The sequence below is a fragment of the Beta vulgaris genome, chromosome 6 (genome assembly GCF_026745355.1).
Source record: "Beta vulgaris subsp. vulgaris cultivar EL10 chromosome 6, EL10.2, whole genome shotgun sequence".
Taxonomy (NCBI): Eukaryota; Viridiplantae; Streptophyta; class Magnoliopsida; order Caryophyllales; family Amaranthaceae; genus Beta; species Beta vulgaris.
The window spans coordinates 19446707-19470093 of NC_079207.1; the positions used below are offsets into that span (position 1 = coordinate 19446707).

Consider the following 23387-nt stretch of genomic DNA (forward strand, 5'->3'; position numbering starts at 1 on the left):
CTTTTTGTGTGTTAGCACTGAATTAGCTTGTTTACTCTTAGATTGCCTCTCTTATGGCCTTGATCTCTATTATTTTTGTGCTTCTTTCATTCTTACATTTCTTATGTTGTACTTATTAGGGCTCTCATAGATACATGTTTGTAATTTAGGGCTCTTAATTATGACCATACTTTTTTTATGTTATACTCTCAACGCTTATGGGTTACCCTTAGCTTTGATTAACCTTCTTCATCAGTGTATGTATTTCAACAGACTCTTACAAAGTGTTGTCCAGTGGTTGTATGTCATTAGGATTCAATCCTAGCCTAAGTCTTAGACAGGAGACCCTCTTTCTCCCTATCTATTTATTATAGTTATTAGGGGTGAGCAGAAATTCCGGGTACCCGGACCCAGACCCGGACTCGGCATGGACCCGCCGGGTCCGGACCTGGACCCGGTCCAACTGGGTCCGGGTCTGGGTCCAAAAAAGTGGACCCAGTTGCATCTGGTTCCAATTCTGGGTAGTATTTTTTTGGACCCGGTACCTGGTGGGTACCCGGTTTGACCGGTCCCGGCTCTGGATACCCGGTTGGAGCGGGTATAAGTCCGAGTACCCAGTACTTAGAATTGATTTTTTTTCATATACTCATATAGAATTGGTAATAGGATAATAGTTGTTAAGTAAAAAATTTGTATTTAGTAGGCCTTTAGGCCCATTTATTTTTTTAAAAAATTTTATAACTCAATTGGCCCATTTTAGTATGTTGTTAAACTTACAACTGAGTACCCAGTTAGGGACCTGGTACCCACCGGTTCCGGGTCTGGGTCCAAAAATTTAGGACCCGGTTGGACCAATTCCAATTCCAATTCCAGATTTTCAATACCCAGTGGGTCCGGGTCTGGGTCCGGGTATATGAAATTCTACCGGGTACCCGGTTGTGCTCACCTCTAATAGTTATGGATGTTTTTTTCTAAAATGTTGCCCTTGGCTCAAGATATTAGTTCTTTCAAAGGTATTTTATTATCTCGACGTAGTCCTTTAGTTTCACATATGTTTTTCATAGACGATGTTATGATCTTTTTCCATGCAACTCCTATTGCTGCTCTCAATTTGAGAAATGTTACCGATCAATTTAGCTCCATTTCTGGTCAGGTTGTTAACTACTCTAAATATTCGATAATGTTTTCTCCTAATATTTCATCCTCTGCTCATCATGATATTTTAGCTTGTTTTAACTATTCCAAAGTTGCTTAGTTTAGTTATCATCTTGGGGATCATATTAATCTCCAAGGTTCAAAAGAAGCTCATTTCTCTCCTTTTGGATGAAATTTCAGCCAAAATTGTCCAATAAAATACCCTAAATTCCCAAGCTACAAGATTAATTTTCATCAATACCATTTTAATTTCGATTTCTCATATCATGTCTTGCTATGAACTCCCTATGTCTATTTCATCTTTTATTGATGCTATGATGACCAAATTTTGTTGGGTTATGACAGTTCTACTTCAAGCATGCATTAGGTTAAATGATCCTTAATTTAGATGCCAAAGGGCGTGAGTGGAGGAATTAGAGCTACCTCGTTAGTTAACAAAGCCTTGCTAATGAAAAAAGGCTGGACTTTGTATGATGATCAACGGTCTCTTTTTAGCAAAGTATTTAATTCTATGGTCCCTTCTGCTCTTTATGCGGGTCATGACCACATTACACAACAAGAATCCGCGCTTTTAGCTTCTGAAATTAGCGTCCATTTTTGTAAAATTAGTGTCCGTCTTTGGAACAGACGCTAATTATCGTGCGTTTTTCGAAAATTAGCGTCCGTTTTTCTAAAATTAGCGTCCGTTTTTGGAACGGAAGCTAATTAGCGTCCGCTATCTAAAATTTAACGTCTGACGAACGGACACTGAAAAAGGATTTTGCTCGTCGTTCAATATGACTAGACGACCATTTAACCATTCTGTAACCCTAAAATCATTCCTTACTAATTCTCTCTCCTTTTGCCCGCCTCCCCCCACTTATTCTCTCTCCTCTCTTCTCTCTTCTACACTTTCTCTCTCTTTCTCTTGTTTTTAACCTCTAAATCCAATTTTCATCCTCTCTAATTTTCAACAAGTACGTGTATCTATCTTTATTTTGGTTTTTTTTTCTTCTTCGTTTTTTTCCTTCTTCATTTTTTCTGGGTTATTTTTCTGTTTGATTTTAGAGGTATTGGGTGGTTTTCTGGTGGGAATTTTGGTTGTTCAAGGTACAATTTTGGGTCAGGTTTTGGGGGTTTTGGGTCTGTTTACAGGTGGGGTGGGTTGCGGGTTTTGGGGAGCTTCGGGTTCTGGTGTTGCGGGGTGGTTTTGGGCCAGCGTTTTCGGGGGTGGTTGTGGGTCATGTGGGTTTTCGGGGGGTGGTTGTGGGTCATGTGGGTTTTCGGGGGGTGGTTTGTGGGTCAGGTGGGTTTTCGGGGGTGATTAGTGGGTCACGTGGGTTTTCGGGGGATGGTTTGTAGGTCACGTGGGTTTTCGGGGGGTGCTTAGTGGGTCAGGCGGGTTTTGGATGGGTGGGTTTCGGCAGGGGTGGGTGCGCAGGTGCGTTTCAGCAGGGGTTGGTGAGGTTTCAGGTGTGTTTCGAATAGGTGGGTTTCGGCAGGGGTGGGTGGGTGAGTTCCGTTTCAAGTGGGTGAGGTTTTCGGGTTGGTTGGGTTTTTGGGTGGGTTTCGGATGGCTGAGTTGGTGGGTGTCGGCGGCAAGGGTGGGCGGGTTTCGACAGTGGTGGGTGAGGTTTTCGGGTGTGAGGTTTTCGGGTTCTAATAAAAATAATAATATTGTTTTTTAGTTTTGTTTTTTTTTTTTTTTGGTGGCTAATAACGTGATATTTAATTATAATTTTGGTTTAATTTTATTTCTAATTTTGTTTTTGTTTGTCTGATTTTGCAGCTGATTAATAAATCTAACTTGTTCTTAGCAGTTAAACGAGTTAATTTTATGGAATTTTTATGTAATTTTGTGTAGTTTTAATGTAATTTTGTGTAGTTTTACTGTAATTTTATGTAGTTTTAATGTAATTTTTGTGTTCTTTTGAAACATTGTACTGTAATTTTTATTTTTTGCAAGTTAAAGTATGTAAAACTTTTTTAATATATAAAAATAATTTCTTTTGCTCCGTAATTTCGTGCTTTCATTTCCTTTCCTTCGTACTTTTGTACTACTAGTATCTTCCAAGTAAGAAAACACATTTCTCAACTACCTGACACCAAAATGATAAAAAAAAGTTAAACAAAGAGATTAGCGTCCGATTTTACAGGTTCAGCGTCCGATATAAGCGGACGCTAGTTAGCGTCGGACTAATCGGACGCTAATTAGCGTCCGTCTTTTAATCGGACGCTAAATCTCAAATTGCAGACGCTAAATTTTTAGCGTTCTCTTAGGGGACGCTAAATGAAGAATTAGCGACCAGGGGCTTTGCATCATCCTTTTAGCGTCCGTTGACGGACGCTAATCTCTTTAGTGTCCGGTCCCGCGCTTTTAGCGTCCGATGTTGGCAGACGAAAAAGGGTGATATTCTTGTTGTGTTAAAGGCGCGATATTTCTTGGGGTTCTAAAGGCTTAGCTATTGTGGAAAGGCTTTTGTTGGAAGGGTGTTGCTGGAAAGTGGGTAATGGTCAAAGCATTCGAGCTTTTGGGCAGAAATGGCTCTTTTCTCAAATCCCAAAAGTGAATTCTACTATCACCTTGAGACAAGCTCAAACAACAATAATTAGTCATTTTATCAGTCATGAGCTATTCCTAGATTATGGAATGTTCCTTTGCTTCGTCAAATGTGTTGTTTTCGGGATGTTGAGAACATTTTAATCTTGGAGCTTCCCCATTCAATACAACTGATGTTAGGGTTTGGAGTCATCATATATCTGGTTCTTATACTACTTAAAGCGGGTACGCCCTCCTTAACTCAATTAGACGATATGAACCATTTGTTGCTGATGTTGAGTGATGCTTTTACAAAATTATATGGCATCTTAATATTCAAGGGAAATTCTCAATTGTGAGCTCAAACTTTTCGAGTTTCTCATTGATGACCCTCAGTTTTTTTTATTCCAAATGGGACCTCATAAAACAAAAAAACGTTAATTCCATTAACATTCATTAAAACTAATGTCTTTGCACACAAACTAAGGTGCTTCTGATAATTTTTTATCAATTTTCACATCAAATTAAATTTGACCCAATAAAGGGCCAAAATAACACTTAATTCCTTAGGCAATCAAATTTCAGCATGGAAACCAAGTTAGATTTTAAATTTCACCCTTAAGAGCTAAGATAAGCCCAAAATTTTAACCAACCTATATATTTGCAGCATGTAAATTAAACCTAGATAATTTTTAAGCACGCAAATCGAGATATTTATTCTAATGAAAAATTAATGAAACTAACTGTTTTTTTTTAATTCTATAAGGTCACATTTGAGAATAAAACACAATAATGAGGGTTACTTGTGGGAATAAAAAAAACTTAGGAACAGTACACCAATGGAAAACTAGAAAAATTCAAGGTCACCATTGAAAAATTTTCAATATTCAATAACCCAAGTGGAAGCTTTTTCTTTAGAAGCTTAGTTTCAATTTTCAGCCTCTTAAAATCAACCTGGCTACAAGGGGTATTGTTACCAATTATGTGTGTATTTTAAGTCATAAAGTGGATAAAGATGCTTATCATTTATTTAGATCTTGTCCTACAATTCAGACTATTTGGTGGAATAACTCTTTTAATTTCATCTGTAGTAAAATTTAGAAAATTCCACCAACATGAGGGAGTGAATTTAGTATATAAAGAGTTGAAAAATAATAATGAAATAGAGGAAAATTATTCAAGATTGCTAAAAAATGATACAAGTTCAATGACATAAAAATGATTAATAATGACAGAGAAATGAGTAATAATGATATTGTTCAATATTGTTAAGTCATAACTTTTTGTGTGACAACATTCTCACATGTGTAAAGTAATGTTAGTGTTTTACTCCCTCCGTTTCCTAAAGATCTTCCATCTTTCCGTTTAAGTGCGTTTCCAATAGATCTTTTCTATTTTACTTTATTACTTATTTGGAAATTTTTTTCCCTTTTTACCCTCTCATGTCCATATCATATGGTCCACCATTACATTATTAATTCGATTCTACTCCCTTTCTCTCTCCTACTTTAACCCCTTTTTATTTGTTTATTTATCTTAACCCCTTTCTCTATCTTACTTTACCCACTATCCACCCTACACAAATGGATCCTCCTTGGTATATGTAGGAACAGTAACAAGGAAGATCTTTAGAAAACGGAGGAAGTATGTCATTATAAAACTATTTCATATCATTATTGACGTATTTCATATCATTTTTTAGCTATCTAATGTCATTTTTTATAATTTCGTTTCATGTCATTTGTAAAAACATTTTCATATAGTAACTACTATGTCATTATTCAGCAAACTTGTATAATTTTGAAGCTGCTTCATGTCATTTTCCCCTTTTTTATTATCATTTTTCAACTCTTTGTATACCTTATCATTATTATACATATAATTTATCAATTATAATAGAAATGATATCATTATTAATAAATTTTATATTATTTCTCGTTTAAGCGTGTTTCCAAAAGATCTTCCCTCTTTTACTTTATTCCTTATTTGGAATTTTTTTTCTCTTTTTGCCCTCTCATGTCCCTATCATATGGTCCACCATTACATTATTAATTCAATTTTACTCCATTTCTCTCTCCTACTTTAACCCTTTTTTATTTGTTTATTTATCTTAACCTCTTTCTCTCTCTTACTTTATCCACCCTACACCACACACCAATGGATCCTCCTTGGTATCTGTAGGAACAATAACAATGAAGATCTTTAGGAAACCGAGGAAGTATGTCATTATAAAACTATTTCGCATCATTATTGACGCATTTCATATCATTTTTGAGCTATTTAATGTCATTTTTTATAATTTCGTTTCATGTCATTTGTAAAAACATTTTCATATACTAACTACTATGTCATTTTTCAACAAACTTGTATAATTTTGAAGCTGCTTCATGTGATTTTTCCCTTTTTTATTATTATTTTTTAACTCTTTGTATACCTTATCATCATTATACATATAATTTATCAATTATAATAGAAATGATATCATTCACTAGTGGAAAAATAAGGAAGGGCTGCGCTTTTTGATAGCAGCCCTTTCAATAGCAGCACTTCACTTTTTAAGTAGGGCTGCGCTTTTCAAACGCAGCCCTTCGCAATGAAGGGCTGCGTTTTTGGGCCCAAAAATGCAGCCCTTTTGACCCATAAAAAAAATTTTGACTTTTTTTTTTATCAAACAGCATGATTATATGTATAAACAACATGTTGTTGATAACCCTCAAACCACTTTCATTCAAACAGATGAAACAAGACTAACATGCATATTCCACAATAAACCAAAAACACTATACTAGCTTGCCCTTCCGAAATTGCATAAATTCATCAAAACAAAGATGAACAAAAATGAAAAAAATGAACGAAAATGAACAAAAATGAAAAAAAACGAACGAAAAAGCAAAAGAGAAAAATTATAGATCTGAAATTACATGAATTCATCAAAACCAAAATCAAGAAATTCTAGATCTGAAAAACGAAAAATCTATAACTTGTGGTTATCGTTGCCGGAGTTCACCCTGCGTTCAGTGAGAAAACGACGAAGGGTCACAGTCGTTTGGTACTTTGTTACTTCCTAGTTTGTATGTTTTGGTGAAGAGAGAGAAAGTTGAAAAAGGCAGAAAAAAATGAATAGAGAATCAGAAATTGGGGTTTCGCTATTTACAGTATTACAATGGCAGGAATCAGAGCATCAAGCTTTGATCTACAAGTATTTAATTGCTGGACTTCCTGTTCCATCGGATCTAGTTATTCCTATTCAAAATAGCTTCGATTCAAGTATTAGTATGTCGTCTTCTAGATTCTTCCATCGACCCTCTTGTAAGTTGCTCTCAATTTAAGCAAACCCTAATTTTTGTTTTTTTTCTGGGTTTTTGTTTGGTGGATTTTTTGTTGATATTTTTACTGATACAAGAGGGAGGGTGAGAGAGAAGAGGGAGGGTGAGAGAGAAGCGTGAGAGAGAGAGGCGTGAGAGAGAGAAGAGGGAGGGTGAGAAGGAGGCGTGAGAGAGAGAGGAGAGAGTTTAAATTGTGAGAATCCCTTAGCCCAATAATTCTTTTAAATTAAAGTTAATTAAAAAAAAGCCCATAGAAGGGCTGCGCTTTTCCAAAAAGCGCTGCCCTTAACAGTAGGGCCGCGCTTTTCCAAAAAGCGCAGCCCTTCTGTAACAGTAGGGTTGCGCTTTTTCGACAAGCGCAACCCTTCACAAAAGAGAGCTGCGCTTGTCTAAAAAACGCAGCCCTTCTCTTTACAGTAGGGCTGCGTTATTTAGACAAGCGCAGCCCTTCTATGTGAAGGGTTGCGCTTTTCTATTAAAACGCAGCCCTACTTTAACGAAGGGCTGCGTTTTATTTAAAAGCGCAACCCTACTGTATAGAAGGGCTGCGTAATGAAGAAAGCGCAACCCTTCCTTTTTTTCCCCTAGTGGTTATTAATAAATTTTATATTATTTTTCAGTTGTTTATATACCTTATTATTACCCAAATTGATATTATTTATAAGAGAAATAATAATAATAATAATAATAATAATAATAATAATAATAATAATAATAATAATAATAATAATAATGATGATGATGATGATATTATTATTATTACCCACTATTATTATTACCCACTTTTATGTCTTTTTCAGCAAAATTATATCATTTTTCATATTTTATTATAAATTGTCTACCCTTTATATACCTAAACATTAGAACACATACAAAATGATATCATTTACACGAAAATTGATATCATTATTACTCATTTTTATGTTATTTTTCAGTAATATCATTTTCAAATTTTTGGTCATCATTCATTAACTGTTTGTAAATCCTATCTCTATTACACAATCTAATATCATTTATAAGAAAAATGGTATTATTATTTGCAATTCCATGTCATTATTCAACAAAGTCCAAACATGGATCAATATTTCCTTCCAAAAAACAAATTATAATCCCTTTATCTCTCATCCCCCTTACAAGTCAAAACCTGACCTTCAACTAACCATCCACCACCCCTATTCAATCCACAACCTCAACTCCTTTCACCCTCCCGCCACACCACCCACCTACCCTCGTCCGTCAACGATCACGACACCAGCACTAGCGACCAGCGAGCACCGGTGACCAACGAACACAAGCTCATGACGCCTTTTGCTCGATTAAAAATTTCGTACTACATAGACAATATTATCAATTTTTACAGTTTCCCAATAAAGAAACATTTTTTTTATGCATGACACAAATTTTGATGGCGTGAAATGAAATATCCATTGGCAAAGACTTCAATGGAAGTCCTCATAATTCAGAAAATGAACCCTTGCATTGTTGGCGGGAGGCCGACAAGGAGGTGAAGGAGGATCTACGGTTGATTTCAGTCTCGTGTTTTTTATTTTTAATTTATTTTGTGATTTCAAGAAGAAAATTCTTTAATTCAAGGGTTGTCAAGATTTATGGAAAATTTGCAACTTGCACTCGAAATTTCTGGAAAAATCAATGTTGAAAATCTGCGACTTGTCGACTGAAATTTGTGAAAGTTTCAGCCTAAATTTGTTGATTATGTGATCGATTGGCGTCGATGTAGGTTTTGTTTGGTAGAAAGGATTTGGATGGAAAAGAAAGGAAAGGTAAAAACAAACTTTCTCATGTTTGGTAAAAGAAAATAAGAGGAGTTTGATTGGAAAGGAGAGGAAGTAGAAGGAAAAGAATATTCTTAAATCCTTGTTTTCCTTTCCTCCCAAAATCGGAGGAATTTGACAGGAAAGAAGCTAACAAGCTTTTTACCTATGCTTTCTTTATTTCCTTCATTTCCTTTCGTTTACTAGTGACTATCAAACTGTGATTCTGCTTGATTCACCAATTATACCAAACATTGAAAATTACGACTACTTTCTTTTCTCTTCTTTTCCTTTTTCTTCCTTTCTTTTCCCTTCCTTTAATAAAAAAAATACCAAACAAAGTGGTAAGCTTGGTAATGCAAACCTTCAATTGTTGATTGAATTGGAGGAGTATTGAAGAGATAGGAAAGGATCGGGCTATGAAAGGAACAGATGGATGGCGGTGGCGGTATTAAGAGATTCCACATGTGTGAGGTAACTGTCACACCATAAGATATGGTGTAACAATTACTACATCTGTTTCCTAAAGATTTTCCTTGTTACTGTTCCTACAGATACCAAGGAGGATCCATTTGTGTGGGGTATGGAGTGGGTAAAGTAGGAGAGAGAAAGGGGTTAAGATAAATATATAAACAAATAAAAAGGGGTTAAAGTAGGAGAGAGAAAGAGAGTAAAATTGAATAATAATGTAATGGTAGATCATATGATAGGGACATGAGAAGGTAAAAAGGGAATAAAAAAATCCCAAATGAAGAATAAAGTAAAAGAGGAAATATCTTTTGGAAACGCACTTAAAAGGAAAGAGGGAAGATCTTTAGGAAACGGAGGGAGTACACGCTAGAGTTGTTCAAGGGCGAGACGGCCTGCTAATTCCGTCCACACCGGCCCGTTAAAGTTGCGGGCTTGGACAACAAAATTTGAATTTTTTTTCTAAATGAATGGGCCAAGCCCAACCCGCTAATATTAGTGGGCGGATATGGACAACCTCAAACATATCACGATATTGTATGCCTGACCTGTTTATCATAATATCTATTTTTTATGATATTTAATTTTTTAATCTTACTAATTTAGTGTTGATTTATCTTTTGGAATAATATATAGTTTATTTGGACTAATATAGCTTTAGTAACACATAATTATCTTTATTCTTACCTTTTCAACTTAATTTGTCGTACTATAACATTTTTTTTATATTTTTTAACTTTCTCTTTATCTTAAGTTGTGATGATCAACTTTTTTTTTCTATTTTAAACAAAATTATGTTTTAATCTATATATATTAAAGGAAATTAGCTAGACTTATTTTTAAAAAAGGTATTAATAGGCCCGTTAGGCTCGTGGATAAGCCCGCCCGTTTATTAGGGTGGGTCATGGACAACCCGTTAGGCCCGCATAAAAGGGTTTGGACTAGGCATATAATTAGGCCCGTTGGAAAAAAATTTATGGTTAGGTCTGGCCCACAACCCACCCAAACCCGCAAATGATGACCTCTATTACACGCAACACTTTCACTTCATTAGTTGTTCCATTTCTCCTTTTTACATGTTTGCCAACGCACAACTTATACCTTAAATATCTCTAATTGTACATGAGTAACAATAGTAGAAATTCGATATTTGAAAAGTATATATTAAGACGAAACTAACAACCTCCCCACTTAACTATGTTTACCCGAACGAAAAGTAAGCAAAGACGATCAAGCTATATGAATAGTGCCAAAAGTCAATATGAAACCATTGAAAAATTGAAACTACACAAATCTTATATCATGTTAACAATAATATAACATATGGACATACCAACAACAAAGTGGATTTGTTTTTATATTTTAAAAGTATATTCATTTTATTTATTAACTATTTTTGATAAATAATGTGATATTATTTTATTATATTTGCTTTATACTCCCTTTATTTTATGGGAGAAGTTGATTTTAATAATCCAACTTTTGGATCGTTCCTAATTACACCTTTTTAATAATCCAACCTCTTAACATGATCTGCTCATTTTGAACTATGAGACCCGTAATTTGCAAAAATTGTAAAATTAAATATATTTTTTTCTTTTTTCATTTCTCCCTTTGTTTCTCTCTTCCTCCCCGCACCAGCACCCTACCAAATTGTTGGTCAAGATCTGCTACTGCCTGCGAGCAATCACCATCCTCTCCACCGTCCCTTACGAGAAACCACCACCCCTGCCACCCCTCCCCCTCCCCCTCCCCCACCCCCTGCGCACAACACCATGAATTCTGAGTTCCTTTTACGAACCAAGAAGACTGAGCAATATTGGGTTTATCACTGGCCCACAACCTACTATTATCTTGCTCTAAATCACCAGGTTATCACAAGAAACTTCTGGTCTCCATTCCTTAGCTAATCACAGGAAAATGAAGCTCTAAAATATATTCTCTTATTTCCTGATACTTCTCTTTTGTGGGTATAAGTCTCCATTTGAAGCACTTTGCACATTGAACTGTAAAAGCACCTACATAAGATATTACTCGTTGAGGTACCGGCCACCGGGGTCGAACCCGGCCTCGACGACGGTAATTTCAGCTTACACTCAATTGGATCCGCCTCCACTGGGCACTGACCCAATTACGCTTGGATAATATACAACAATCTGCTTGTCGTCTTGGCTAGCTTCTTCTTCATCATCTGAGAATAAAACCACATGATCTGAAATGGTTTTTACATTCTCCGTTGTCGTTGTTTTTCTTCCGTAGCTTCAACTAGGAGTACTACTTCTATATTTTGGAGAAAGAAAGGAGAAAAAGAGTATGTCGATTGAGGATACTGGATAGCAGGTGGCAGTTGGCGGCGTTGGTGGTGACTTGTGAGATTTGGTGGTTGGGAGTGGGTAATTGGCAGTGACAGTGGTGAATTGTGGTGGATCATAGTGTTTGGTGGTGAGGGGTGACGATGGAAAGTTAAGGGAATGGCCGTGGGTGGCTGGTGGCCAGTTGTGGTGACGGTAATAAATTTAAATGTTTTATGTAAGAGGTTTGGTGGTGGTTGATATTAGGGTGAGTTTATCCCTCAGACCTAAATCCAACCTTAAGACTGTGTCACATCAGCTTTCCATTAATTTTACCTACTTTTTATTATTCAAACTCACTCCAGACTCATTCCAATTTTACACTTTATTATTCATACTTACTCCAGACTCTCTACCAAAAGCTGAATATATTATTTTATATATTTATTTTATGTTTGCATTCAAGGAAGACAAAAAAAAGGAAAACAATTTGTGGGGCCCATAAGCAAGTCTCAGATTGAGTTTGGGAAACCAAAACTCAATCCCAGACTCACATTTGCATTTCATCAGATTATCGCAAGTCTGGAGCGAAACTCTCCAAAGTTTGCGCTCAGACTTGCTCCTCTAGACCCGCGCTATTCTTACTCTTAGTGTTGTGGGGTGGTGGTTAGCTGGTGGTGTGGGCAAGGGGTGGCAGTGGTGGTGGGGTCGGCCGTAGCAGTGGTGTGGTTGGTGGTTAATTGTGTTATTTAATGTTAGTTTAAATTAAGATTGATAATTAAATTAGAATAGGGCACGTGTCCCGTTAACCTATTATATTAGTCACCAACTTGATATTTATAATTATATATAAATAAAAATTATAAAAATTACATCTACAAATCAGTAAAAATTATAAAAATTACTCCCTCAGTCTCAAAATATTATTTTCATTTTTTTTTCACGGTAATTTTTGTAAATTGGATTCTAAGAGATATAATAAAGAATTTTTGTTTATTTAAATAAATGTTGTATGGGAAAAGATTATTTTAGGAGAGAGAATGGAGAATAATTGGTGAAAGAGCATTTTTTTAGGAGAATTGGTGAAAGAGCATTAATTGTAATATTTTGGTTGAGTAAACAAAGGAAAAAACAAAATTTAAAAAGCAAATAAATGATGAAACACGGTTTTTTTAGACAAATTATGAAAAAAATATGGAACTAAATATGAAAATGGAAACTATATTCTGAAACACCCAAAATGAAAATAGGACTAAATTTTGGGACGAACGGATTACCTTTTACAAAAGTAAGTCACAAAATAAATTTAACAAGACCCGATTATATTTTTCATTAGTTATAAATTACAAATCTTAAACGAAGTGGAAAATATAAATGGTGAGGAGGAAGTGAAAAATATAAATGGTGAGGAGGTAGATTTGTTGCATTTAACATATAAGTTTGATAGACGGCCACTTCTTCCTCCTCTAAAATACAAAAAGAATAAAAAAAATTGAGAGAGAATGGGGAAGGAAAGGACAATGGAGTGGGCGGCGCGTGCAGGACACATGTCTGGTATTCCACGGAAGGTGATTATCACCGCAGTCGGAACTTTTGCCAAGGCGTTGACAACGTTGCTCAATACCACCACCGTTTACAACGCCGAAACCCTCCTTCGACTCGTTCGATCTCGCCCTCCTGGCGTTCCTCTCCTCACCTTCAGCAATCACATGTCCACGTTCGTCTCTCTCACTCTCTCTCTTACATAATTCATTTTCATTTTTCAATTGATGTCGTTTAACTCGTTGCAACATTATAGAAAAAGAAGACGGAACCCAGATTTTAGTTGATGACTTAATTTTTAACTAACAAGGAGCTAAATCAAATCCAAAAACATTATAATTGAGGTTTTTTTATGTTGTGCAATGTAATTTGAGAGTTTCAGTCAATCAGTCTGGTTTTTAACATTGTAAGCTGCTTTTCTCTTATTGTTATAACATTGTTGTTGTAGATGAAAATGCTACATGAGTGAGTGGGGGTGAATGGTAACTTGTAAGCTGTTTTTCTCTTATTATGGAACGGATGGAGTAGTTATATTGTGAGGAAATTAATAGTAGACGGAAGAGAATCATACCCGAAAAACTTTCACAGGTCCGGTATGAATCAAAAACCTCGACTACAAGGGATTTTGATTTGACTCTTAAGTTTGATCTTTTGCTACCTATTACTACTCGTGCCAACGCTTTAGTTCCTTTACCAACTCAATTCCCGATAACTATTCTATCTAACTATTGTGCCTCTCGGACTTCACACGAGTGTCGTCTCTTGACTCTGAGGCTTTGCTCTAAGTCACAACACAAGTAAACCTTTACCCCAAGTCCACTAAGTATAGACTCAAATACTTTTGAACTATAGAAGCAGGTTCTTGAATAATGTAGGAACTTAGTGAACTGACTCAATTAGCGAACTTGGAATATTACCTTAAGCATCAATTCCAGTTAAGTAATGGCGAGTTTCGTACATCGGACTTCTCTCATTGTGGAATTCCCTCTTAGCAACTGCAGTTCTTTCTGTCTTAGTGTAGGATATTCCCGTGCTGTATTGTTCTAACTCAAGAAGTTGCTGCTCTTTCTTGACTTATTCCAAACATTCTTATGTGTTTGTTCTAGAAGTTTCCAAGGAAATATGATATTTGCATACACACCGAACTTATAGTAGATGATTAAGATTGGAGTTTGCATTGTTGCCATTTAAACCACAAGGGCCAACAAAACAAATGCACGCAATCTTGGAGGAAGGACTGAAATACAATTGGAGATTAAATGGGGAAACTGAAATAGTGTAATTACAGTCTGTGATTTTACTTCAAGTTCAATAACATGTTCTCGTTTAGAAGAGACTGTTTTTACTTAATTTGATGGGACTGTTTATTCTGACAGGTTGGATGATCCACTCATGTGGGGATTCAAGGGATTCCCTATAACAGATGCCAAATTGGCGAGATGGGTACTTGCTGCTGAAGATATATGCTTTAAAAATACAGTGCTGTCTTATTGTTTTCGACTTGGTATTTAGCTGTTTATGGTTTGCATCTGTCTTGTTATTTATGCATTTGATGAATGTAATGCTGTCTTATCCATCTCTGTTTTATTTTGTCATGTTTCTGACTATTTCTAATGTCTGATTCACTTGGTAACGCTGTTTATTTGAAGTAAGCCTGTTGGATGGCACTGCACAGTTGTCGTTGAAAGTAATGTGTATGCTTTACTGATAATTCAGACATTGTCATAGAACTGGTTAGCTTCGGAAGAGGACAAATGAAAAATATTGTTACTGTAGGATTATCGTGTTTCTTTCTAGGTGGAGGTTTTGAAGCTATGAATGCCTGGCAATAGGAGATCCTTAGTTTTAGAAATGGTGTTTTTTTTTTTTTGAAGAACACTTTAATAGTAGTGAATGGCTGTGGCAGATCTTCCTTTGCAAATTAGAAGTTGTTCCTGGCATATCTTATACTTGGTTCTTTCATTTATATTTATATTTTTACTTCAGCTGTGGACGGCAGAAAGGCCATGCTAACCTTATTCTTGGACCCTTTTTTTTTTTAGGGGTGGGGGTAACCATAGTGGTGCTATTAGTTCCCCTTTATTTATATATCCCATGTCCTCTATAAACTTTAGGTACCCTCTTCACTTCGTAACTCAGCTAGATGCCTTGGATAATTGAAATGAAGTGGCCAAGTGCACCTGGAAAGCGGTCCGTGGGGATGAGGATAGATAGCTTAAGAAGAGGCAAGACACTGATGGTATGGCAAATGAGGGTTGGATGGGTTACTGGGAAATTACCTGGCTACTTGTGATCTATATCTTGGGATGTAGTCTTCTATAATGTTATGCCGTAAAACCCTGTCACTGTTGTGCTGAAGCTTCTGACTTGATATATTTTGTCTTAAATTTCTGATGCAATACATTCCCATTCATTTGGACTGCCCTGTAAGGTGAGATTTAATTTATCGACAAGTCTAAGACCTGTCACGTTCTACTTCCTTGGAGATTGGATGATGTAGGCTTGTTCTAACTAGTTTATTCTTTTCTTTGGACAACATGTTGATATCAAAGAGGAATTTTGTGTTGAAAAATTAAACGACACAATAAGATGGTATTCTGTTTGATTCTCTTGGGTAATCCTGGTTATTGATTTCTGGAAGATACTCAATTAGCATCATTTGGAATATTTCCATTTACAGAGTCATATACTTATTGTATTTTTGTTCCAGTGACATAGCATTTACATCATATTGCAATCTTTCATTGTTACAATTGGATAACGTTTGTGACTGTCTAAAACTTTTCTTTAGCTTTTGCGGATTGGCATGCATGAAGTGCGTTTGAGTTCGGCTCTCTTCTGAACGAGTATATTGCACAGGGAAATGCATACCTATAGATAGAGGTGGTGGAATTTATCAGGAACACATGAATGAAGCCCTTGAGCGCTTAAGTGATGGAGAATGGGTAAAATCTTGATTTCTCGCAACCTTCTTGCAATTTTTTCTCATTTGTTTTTTGTTGCATTAATACTTTGACCAGTAATTAGTGTTTTGTTTCTCCATGTTATGACACAATATGCACTTCATTTCCTAACTGAAATATGATTACCTTGGAGGAGTTACTGATGCGATGTTATCTAATTTCTGGAGTTATGCTTTCATGAGTGTTAAATTTGAGTTTAGCCTACTTACAAGCCAAGAGGTTCCATCCTAAAACCAATTGTTGATAGGAGGAGTAACTCCTAATCTTATAAAGTGGTTTATTCTCTCCTCTATCTCCAATGTGGGACACTCACAAGTGGACATTTAATGGGTTTCAACAATGAGTGTATCAGCACTTTTCTGCAATGGAATAATAATTAGCACTTTTTGTACTTGGTCAATGTTTGCTTACAGATTGATAAATTTTCCTATCTTCCCTGAACAGCTGCACACATTTCCTGAAGGAAAAGTGTCTCAACAGGATGGTCCAATAAGAAGATTAAAATGGGGAACTGCTAGTCTAATTGTCCGTGCCCCTGTGACTCCAATAATTTTACCAATCTTTCACCATGGTTTCCATAAGGTAAAAGAGATGTCAGCTATAATAAACTCTTCGACAAGAATCATTCTCAGTATCTTTTGTTGTATGTAGTTAATATGCAACGCTGTCCTCCTTCAGGTCATGCCAGAGGATTACCTATTTGGTAGAAGACCACCATTACCACTTATCAACAAACATGTTAAGATTATCGTTGGTGAGCCACTAGAATTTGACCTTCCAAGATTGAGGGAGATGGCATTATTGAATTCTGGTGATGAATCTTCACCTATGCTTGGATGGCCTAGCATCTCACCTTGTGGGTTAGACGAAGTAGCTCAGAGATGTCTCTACTCCAGCATATCAGAAAAGCTACAAGCTGCTTTGGAGAGTTTGCGACATCAATTTGAGAAAACAATTTCGAAAAAAAGAGATTAGATGATCTTTTATCAATTAATAGAGTGGGTAAAGTGACCTATAGTTTAGAGGCTCTAGTCTTAGAGCGCCCAATTATTTGAATTATGTTGGTTAGTTTAGGCTATGTTCAGTTCATCTTATTTTTGCTTATTTCAGATCTAATCAGATCAGATCAGATAAAAAAAAATAAGTTCAGAATCAGATCAAATCAGATAAGTTTATATCAGATCATGCTTATATTTAAAAACTCGTTATTGCTATTAATACTCTTATTTACTAGTACATTTGTTCAAAAGGATTATTATTGTTGTTGTTGTACTTATTAATTATTAATATTGGTAATTATTATTAATCTTGTTGTTATTATTATAAATGTCATTGTTATCATTATTTTAAGTTATATTGTTGTTATTAAATAATAGAAAATTAAAAGCCACGTGTTAAGTAGGGGTGTTTGCTGTTTGGGTTGGTGCGGTTTGGGATCTAACCCAACCAAAACCGCAAATATACGGTTTGACATTTTTCCAACCCAAATCGCACTGCACTTTTGCCCAAACCAACCCAAACCGAACCGTGCAAACCGGCTTGGTGCGGTTTGGTCTGCGGTTTAACCATTTTTTCCTCCGCGACATTAATTTTGTAATCTAAGACTAAAAAAAATTGTTAATAGGAGTCCAAATAGATATGAAGTTGACTTCATAATTAAACATAAATAATATTTTATCAAAAGTGTTAAAGTTCTTTACCTAAAACTTCTTTTTTTCAGTTTTATACTTGTATGCCACCTTGTCAAATGTGTTTAAATTTAATTTTTAAAAAAAAATATAAAATTGCGGTTTGCGGTGCGGTTTTGGTTTACAAAAATTAAAACCCAACCCAAACCGCAAACTGCGGTTTGCTTGAAATCATAACCTAAACCGCAATTTTAAAACCGCAAACCAACCCAAACCGCAAAAAAAGGGTTTGGGTTGCGGTTTGGTGCGGTCCAGACCGCACTCTGAACAGCCCTAGTGTTAAGAACATAAGATTGGCGCAAAAATAAGAAATATATAATATATGATAGCTCAAATTCATGACAACGAAACTACTATGTTTGGATTACATAAGTGCGAGATACAAGTTATAAATTTAAATCCGGTATACCTCTTCCTATCGAATTCCAAATCTCTCTAGCTATTTGAAGTTGCACGCTATCCACTTCTTTCTTGCGCAAGTCATGGTTGTTTGTATATCTTATTTTATTTTATATGAAAAAAAAAAGTTGAGTTTGCCGACTTCTCAAGTGTGAAACATTTTTTTTTAAGGAAAAGTGTGAAACATTTTATAAGTGCTCTTATAAATTAATAACTTGGGTAATATAATTATTTTTAGTAATTATTATTATTATTATTATTATTATGATTATAATTATTATTGTCATTATTATAATAATGATAATAAAAATAATAATAATTATTATTAATAAAAGTTGTGTAAAAACTGTGATAGAAATAAAACGATAATAATAGTAATACTATAAATAAGATCTTATAATGTATTGCATAATAATAAATTACAAAGTAATAATATAATAATAATAATATATTTTATAAAAGATAAGATCTTGTAAATCAGATCAGATCAGAAAAAATAAGTTCAATCAGATAAGTTCAGATTAGAAAATTTCAGGTGAACTAAACATAGTCTTAGTCACATTATCCTAGCCCCATATTTTAGGGGATTTTTTAAACAATTATTTTTATCTCAATATGGTAACTACTAACTAGTCTATTATTATGCATAGTATTATTGTATTTTGGGGTCATTATTTATATTTAGCACAGTGATCCATTACGTTGTACTTACTATATTCGATTTAGGTGAAGCAGTTTGTTGTGTTTTTTTTTTGTTGGCTATGTAGGTTGTACTTTTTTGGACTTAATGTCCGTTCAGTTAAATTAAATTAAGTGAACTTAAATTAAATTTAGTTCAGTATGCTTAAGTTAAATGCAATTCGCTTAAATTTAGCTCATTTGAGCTAAATAAAATATATTATTATTATGATAAAATTGCCATTATTATTTGTTTTTATTGTTATTATTGTGTTTAATTTACAATTATTACTATTATTTCAATCATGCTTTATTTTCAATTTAATTTAATACACTTGAACTAAATAAAATTCAGTTTTTTTTAAGGGGAAAACGGAGAGAGATTATTATTAGTAAACATCAAACCCCAATAAGGTCAAAACGCCTTGCGCGAAATCATCAACAAAACTTGTTATACCCCATCAAGTGAGCGTAATCTAACAACTAAATAAGTAACAAGATTCCCTCTTCATTTAACATGAGCTATAGAGAAATCAGCCATACTATCCCCATATTCCCCAATAACCAAATATCTCCCATCACAAGGTCTAGCATAGATCTTCCTTCACAGCGTGTGAGGATGACTTAAAAGTTTTATCCTCACAAGGACATGTCCTCACGGCTCTTCCTCCCTGATCAAACAGCTGATTAAATAAATTGAAGAGTCAAGAGACCAAAAACTTATATTTGCTGATTTTTGTTTCTTAATTAACCAACCTCAACCGTCAATACTCAAGTGACTCCAAATCCTACTACTTCTTCCTAGTTTAGATTTAGAAAAGAAAAATGACGATGCATATGAGCGTAAACTCCCTATCACCAAGGCGCACGGTAGCGTTCACGACCCCAGAAAAGAACTACTCAAGTAGACTCTCTCTCCTCCTTGAGCGCCACAACTTCATCCCCCTCTCCTGTCCTACCATCATTGTTGGCCCCACTTCCTCCACCACACTATCTCTCCTCCACCACATCTCCCACCTCAACCACTTCTCTGCCATCGCATTCACATCTCGTTCCGGCATCTCCGCCTTCTTCTCCGCCCTCTCTCAATCTCCACCTCTCTCCGACCAACAACTTACTCTCGCAGCCCTTGGAAAAGACGCCGACCTCCTCACTCCTCAATTCATCTCCATGCTATCCTCCAACTCCGACCGAGTCAAGATCGTTCTCCCATCCAATCCCACCCCGAGTGGACTCGTTCACTCACTCGGTCCTGGGCTGGCCCGTAAAGTCCTCTGCCCCGTTCCCCTTGTTTTGGGCCTTAATGAGCCGCCTGTTGTCCCGGATTTTCTTAGGGAATTGGGCTCCATGGGCTGGGTTGCGGTTCGTGTTGACGCCTATGAGACTAGCTGGGCTGGGCCGGACTGTGCTGAGAAGTTGGTGAATGCCCAGAATTTGGATGGCCTTGTTTTTACGAGTACGGCTGAAGTGGAGGGTTTGTTGAAGAGTTTAAGGGAGTATGGGCTGGATTGGGAGGATATGAGGAAAAGATGGCCTAGGCTTGTTGTTGCGGCCCATGGGCCTGTTACAGCTTCTGGGGCTGAAAGGTTAGGAGTTGGAGTTGATGTTGTGAGTTCTAACTTTGGTAGCTTTTATGGAGTTGTTGAGATTTTCGATCATATTTGGAGATAGTCTCCAACTCTCAATTATATCAGTACTATAACTTTTTGTTTCTTGGATTTTTTACGTTTGTTCAGTAAGTTGAGAAAATAAAGTTGTAAATTCATGTGTTCTTTTTTAAATCTCAAAAGCTCTTGATAGGTGGTACTCATATTATAATCACATTTTTGCCTTCAATAATAATGATGTTGTAATGGTCAACTTATTTGAAATATCTATCTATATATAATACTATAAAACAATACGAATTTGCTTATGTGTCATGAGCAAATTGAATTGTTGATGTGTCAATCCTTTGTAAAAAGTTTTACAATTTTTTGCCACGTATATTTGTCTCTAAATATTTCTGCTATGTATTACTTTTTTTGGCATATAATCGGAAAGCTATTTAATAAATTGACTCTGTTATGAAATGTAAATCAACTAAATTTTAGGAAATGATTGCTATTAATTAGGAATTACTTATGTATCATAAAATTGCCAAAAAAAATATCCCCTAAATTTGATATTTTAGGCACTAATTTAAAAAAATAATATTGTATTTTAGGAACTAATTAAAATTTCATATCCCCTAAATTCGATGTTTTAGGTACTAATCATATATTTTGTCACTAATTAACAAATAAATTTATAACAAGAAGCTGATATTTTAGGCACTACTTAAGGTATTACAACTACTTAAATGAACATGTTGTACTTTCTTCCTAAACCCAAAAAAAAGTCTTGACTGATTATAATATTAAACTTAAAGTTTACCGAGGGACGTATTAATCATACAATAAGTTGTATTATAAGTTTTTTTGAAAAAATTCAAACTATAAGATTATTGACCACATACCGATACCATCAAAATTATAAGTTCATTGAAAATTATAAGATTGTGGGTCGTCATATTACAAAGACTACAGTGTATCCCATAAAATGATGATAATTATTAGTGTTGGGTTACAATGTGATGAGCAATACAAAACGCAATCCACGATAAAATCGATAATAATTGATATTAGCACCTCATGTTTTTACACAAAAAAATAAACATCTTATGTACTAACACTTAGCTTGCACAAAATAATAAATATCTCATGTACTAACAGTTAGCTTACCCAAAAGAATAAACATCTTATGTGCTAACACTTGCACAAAAGTATAAACATCTTATGTACTAATACCTGATATTAAACTATCAACTAAAAAACGAATTAGCCAATATACAAATTTTACTTCGATAAGAGATACCAACTATATATATACACAATAGAATCTCCCCGAAACACAGAGATAAGGAAATATAACAAAGTCTCAACAAAAGTTAACTTTTACTTGGCTCATGAGGTTTGTAAACCTTAAAGGAGGGTAGCCTAATTGTAACAACAAGCATGGAATGCCTTGAAATTTAGTATAATATCAATGGGACCCCTTTCATTGTACAAAATACCACATCATAATATTGAAAGTCCGCTAGGAATATGCTATCTTAATTGTTAATTATATGACATCGATATTTATGATTAAAATTACATATATAACTTATGTGAAATTTATTGTCCATGATTTTAGTGTGGTTGTATCTTTGTGAAATTTATAAGTCATATATATTGTTCAGTTTATTCACAACAACCAAATCACAACGAAAAAATAATAATATTACCATACATATGAAATGTGAGAGATCATAATTTATAGGTGTTCATCTTAAAGAGAAGATAAAATATCATATAATATATTTTCGCATATAAATTTATATTTATTTCTATTTATTACCGTTCATTTGGAACAAGTGTTATTGGCCTGGGTCAGCGAGCTAATCACAAACTCATAATATAAATGAACAAAAGGGTGAATTGTGCATGTAACAAATAATTGACAACACAATTTCTTCGATATTTTACTTTCCAAAATAAATAAAAAATTGGTCAAATAGTATGAAACTTATTACAAGCTTTAAATTCTAGAGGTGCATAGAATCTTACTTCTACCTAGAAGCCGAAAATAATCTTAGCAAAATATAAGTTTGCTAATAAAATTCCAAAATGTAAGAAACTCTTGCTTAGAACTCTCAGTCTTTACTGCCATAAAAATTATGTCCTGAACCATCTCAATTTGAACATCTAGAAAGAGAATCATCATCTTCATAAAAGAAACTCATGTAGATAACATTTGAACCTCACACCTCCAACATCAATGGATAAAAAACACAATCAAATTCATTTTTTCTCCATTTTCGAAAATATCAAGTGTGTTCGATGAATATGTGGTCAAACTTTTTGGATAACTTTCTCGAACAAATTTGGCATTAAACGAGAACTTTTTTCTTTAATAACAGAAGATTCAATTGATCGAATGTAGCAATTTTTTGAAAAAATCTCCATTTTATTTAAATATGACGATATTGCCCAAATTCAGGAGAAAGATTCAATTAGATATAACAATTTTTAGCTATGGTTAAATCTCCATTTTTGGTTTGTAATTTGCACGGGTTCAATTAACCATATCAAGAGTTACTAGCTTTAGGGGTTTGAAATTTTAATTTGTTATAAAGATCACGGGATCTCAAGACAACAAAAGAGAGGGGTTGAGCGAGACTGTGGAAAGCAGGGACTGCATAAAGTGGGAGAAGAAGTGGTTGCATTGATTGAATCCTAATAATAATGGAGCAAATTGTGATTTTATTTGATCCTCAAAGTGAAGCAATGGGTAGAGCAAAGATTTTTCAGTTAACGTCGCACCATAATATTAACTACATCAGTCAATGAACGCACGGATTATTAGCCAGTTTCAAAATATTCATAATAAACGATATGATTATAAAAAATTTTAAATCACAACTAATATTCACACTATGATTTTAAGAGAAACATCATAAAATCATAAAATTTATAAATAAAAAAAATTCCGTGCATTTTGCACGGGTCAAAAACCTAGTATAATACTATAAAGCAATAAGAATTT

General features: G+C 34.8%; 2 protein-coding genes across 2 annotated transcripts; both read left to right on the forward strand.

Annotated features, from left to right (window-relative positions):
* Positions 1-12860: 12860 nt before the first annotated feature.
* LOC104896108 (N-acylphosphatidylethanolamine synthase) lies at positions 12861-17008 on the forward strand. Its single transcript, XM_010682807.4, has 5 exons — positions 12861-13226; positions 14428-14555; positions 15911-15996; positions 16459-16596; positions 16693-17008. Exons 1-5 carry the CDS (start codon positions 13012-13014, stop codon positions 16987-16989), a joined length of 864 nt encoding a protein of 287 aa, XP_010681109.2. The 5' UTR covers positions 12861-13011; the 3' UTR covers positions 16990-17008.
* Positions 17009-19604: 2596 nt separating this feature from the next.
* LOC104896233 (uncharacterized) lies at positions 19605-20450 on the forward strand. Its single transcript, XM_048647134.1, has one exon. It carries the CDS (start codon positions 19605-19607, stop codon positions 20448-20450), a length of 846 nt encoding a protein of 281 aa, XP_048503091.1.
* The last annotated feature ends 2937 nt before the right edge of the window (positions 20451-23387 follow it).

Coding starts and splice junctions, on each gene's coding strand:
- LOC104896108 (XM_010682807.4), top strand. CDS start 13,012: ATGGGGAAGGAAAGGACAATGGAGTGGGCGGCGCGTGCAGGACACATG. Junction 14,556..15,910: donor GTCTTATTGTTTTCGACTTG/GTATTTAGCTGT, acceptor TATATTGCACAG/GGAAATGCATACCTATAGAT. Junction 15,997..16,458: donor GCTTAAGTGATGGAGAATGG/GTAAAATCTTGA, acceptor TTCCCTGAACAG/CTGCACACATTTCCTGAAGG.
- LOC104896233 (XM_048647134.1), top strand. CDS start 19,605: ATGACGATGCATATGAGCGTAAACTCCCTATCACCAAGGCGCACGGTA.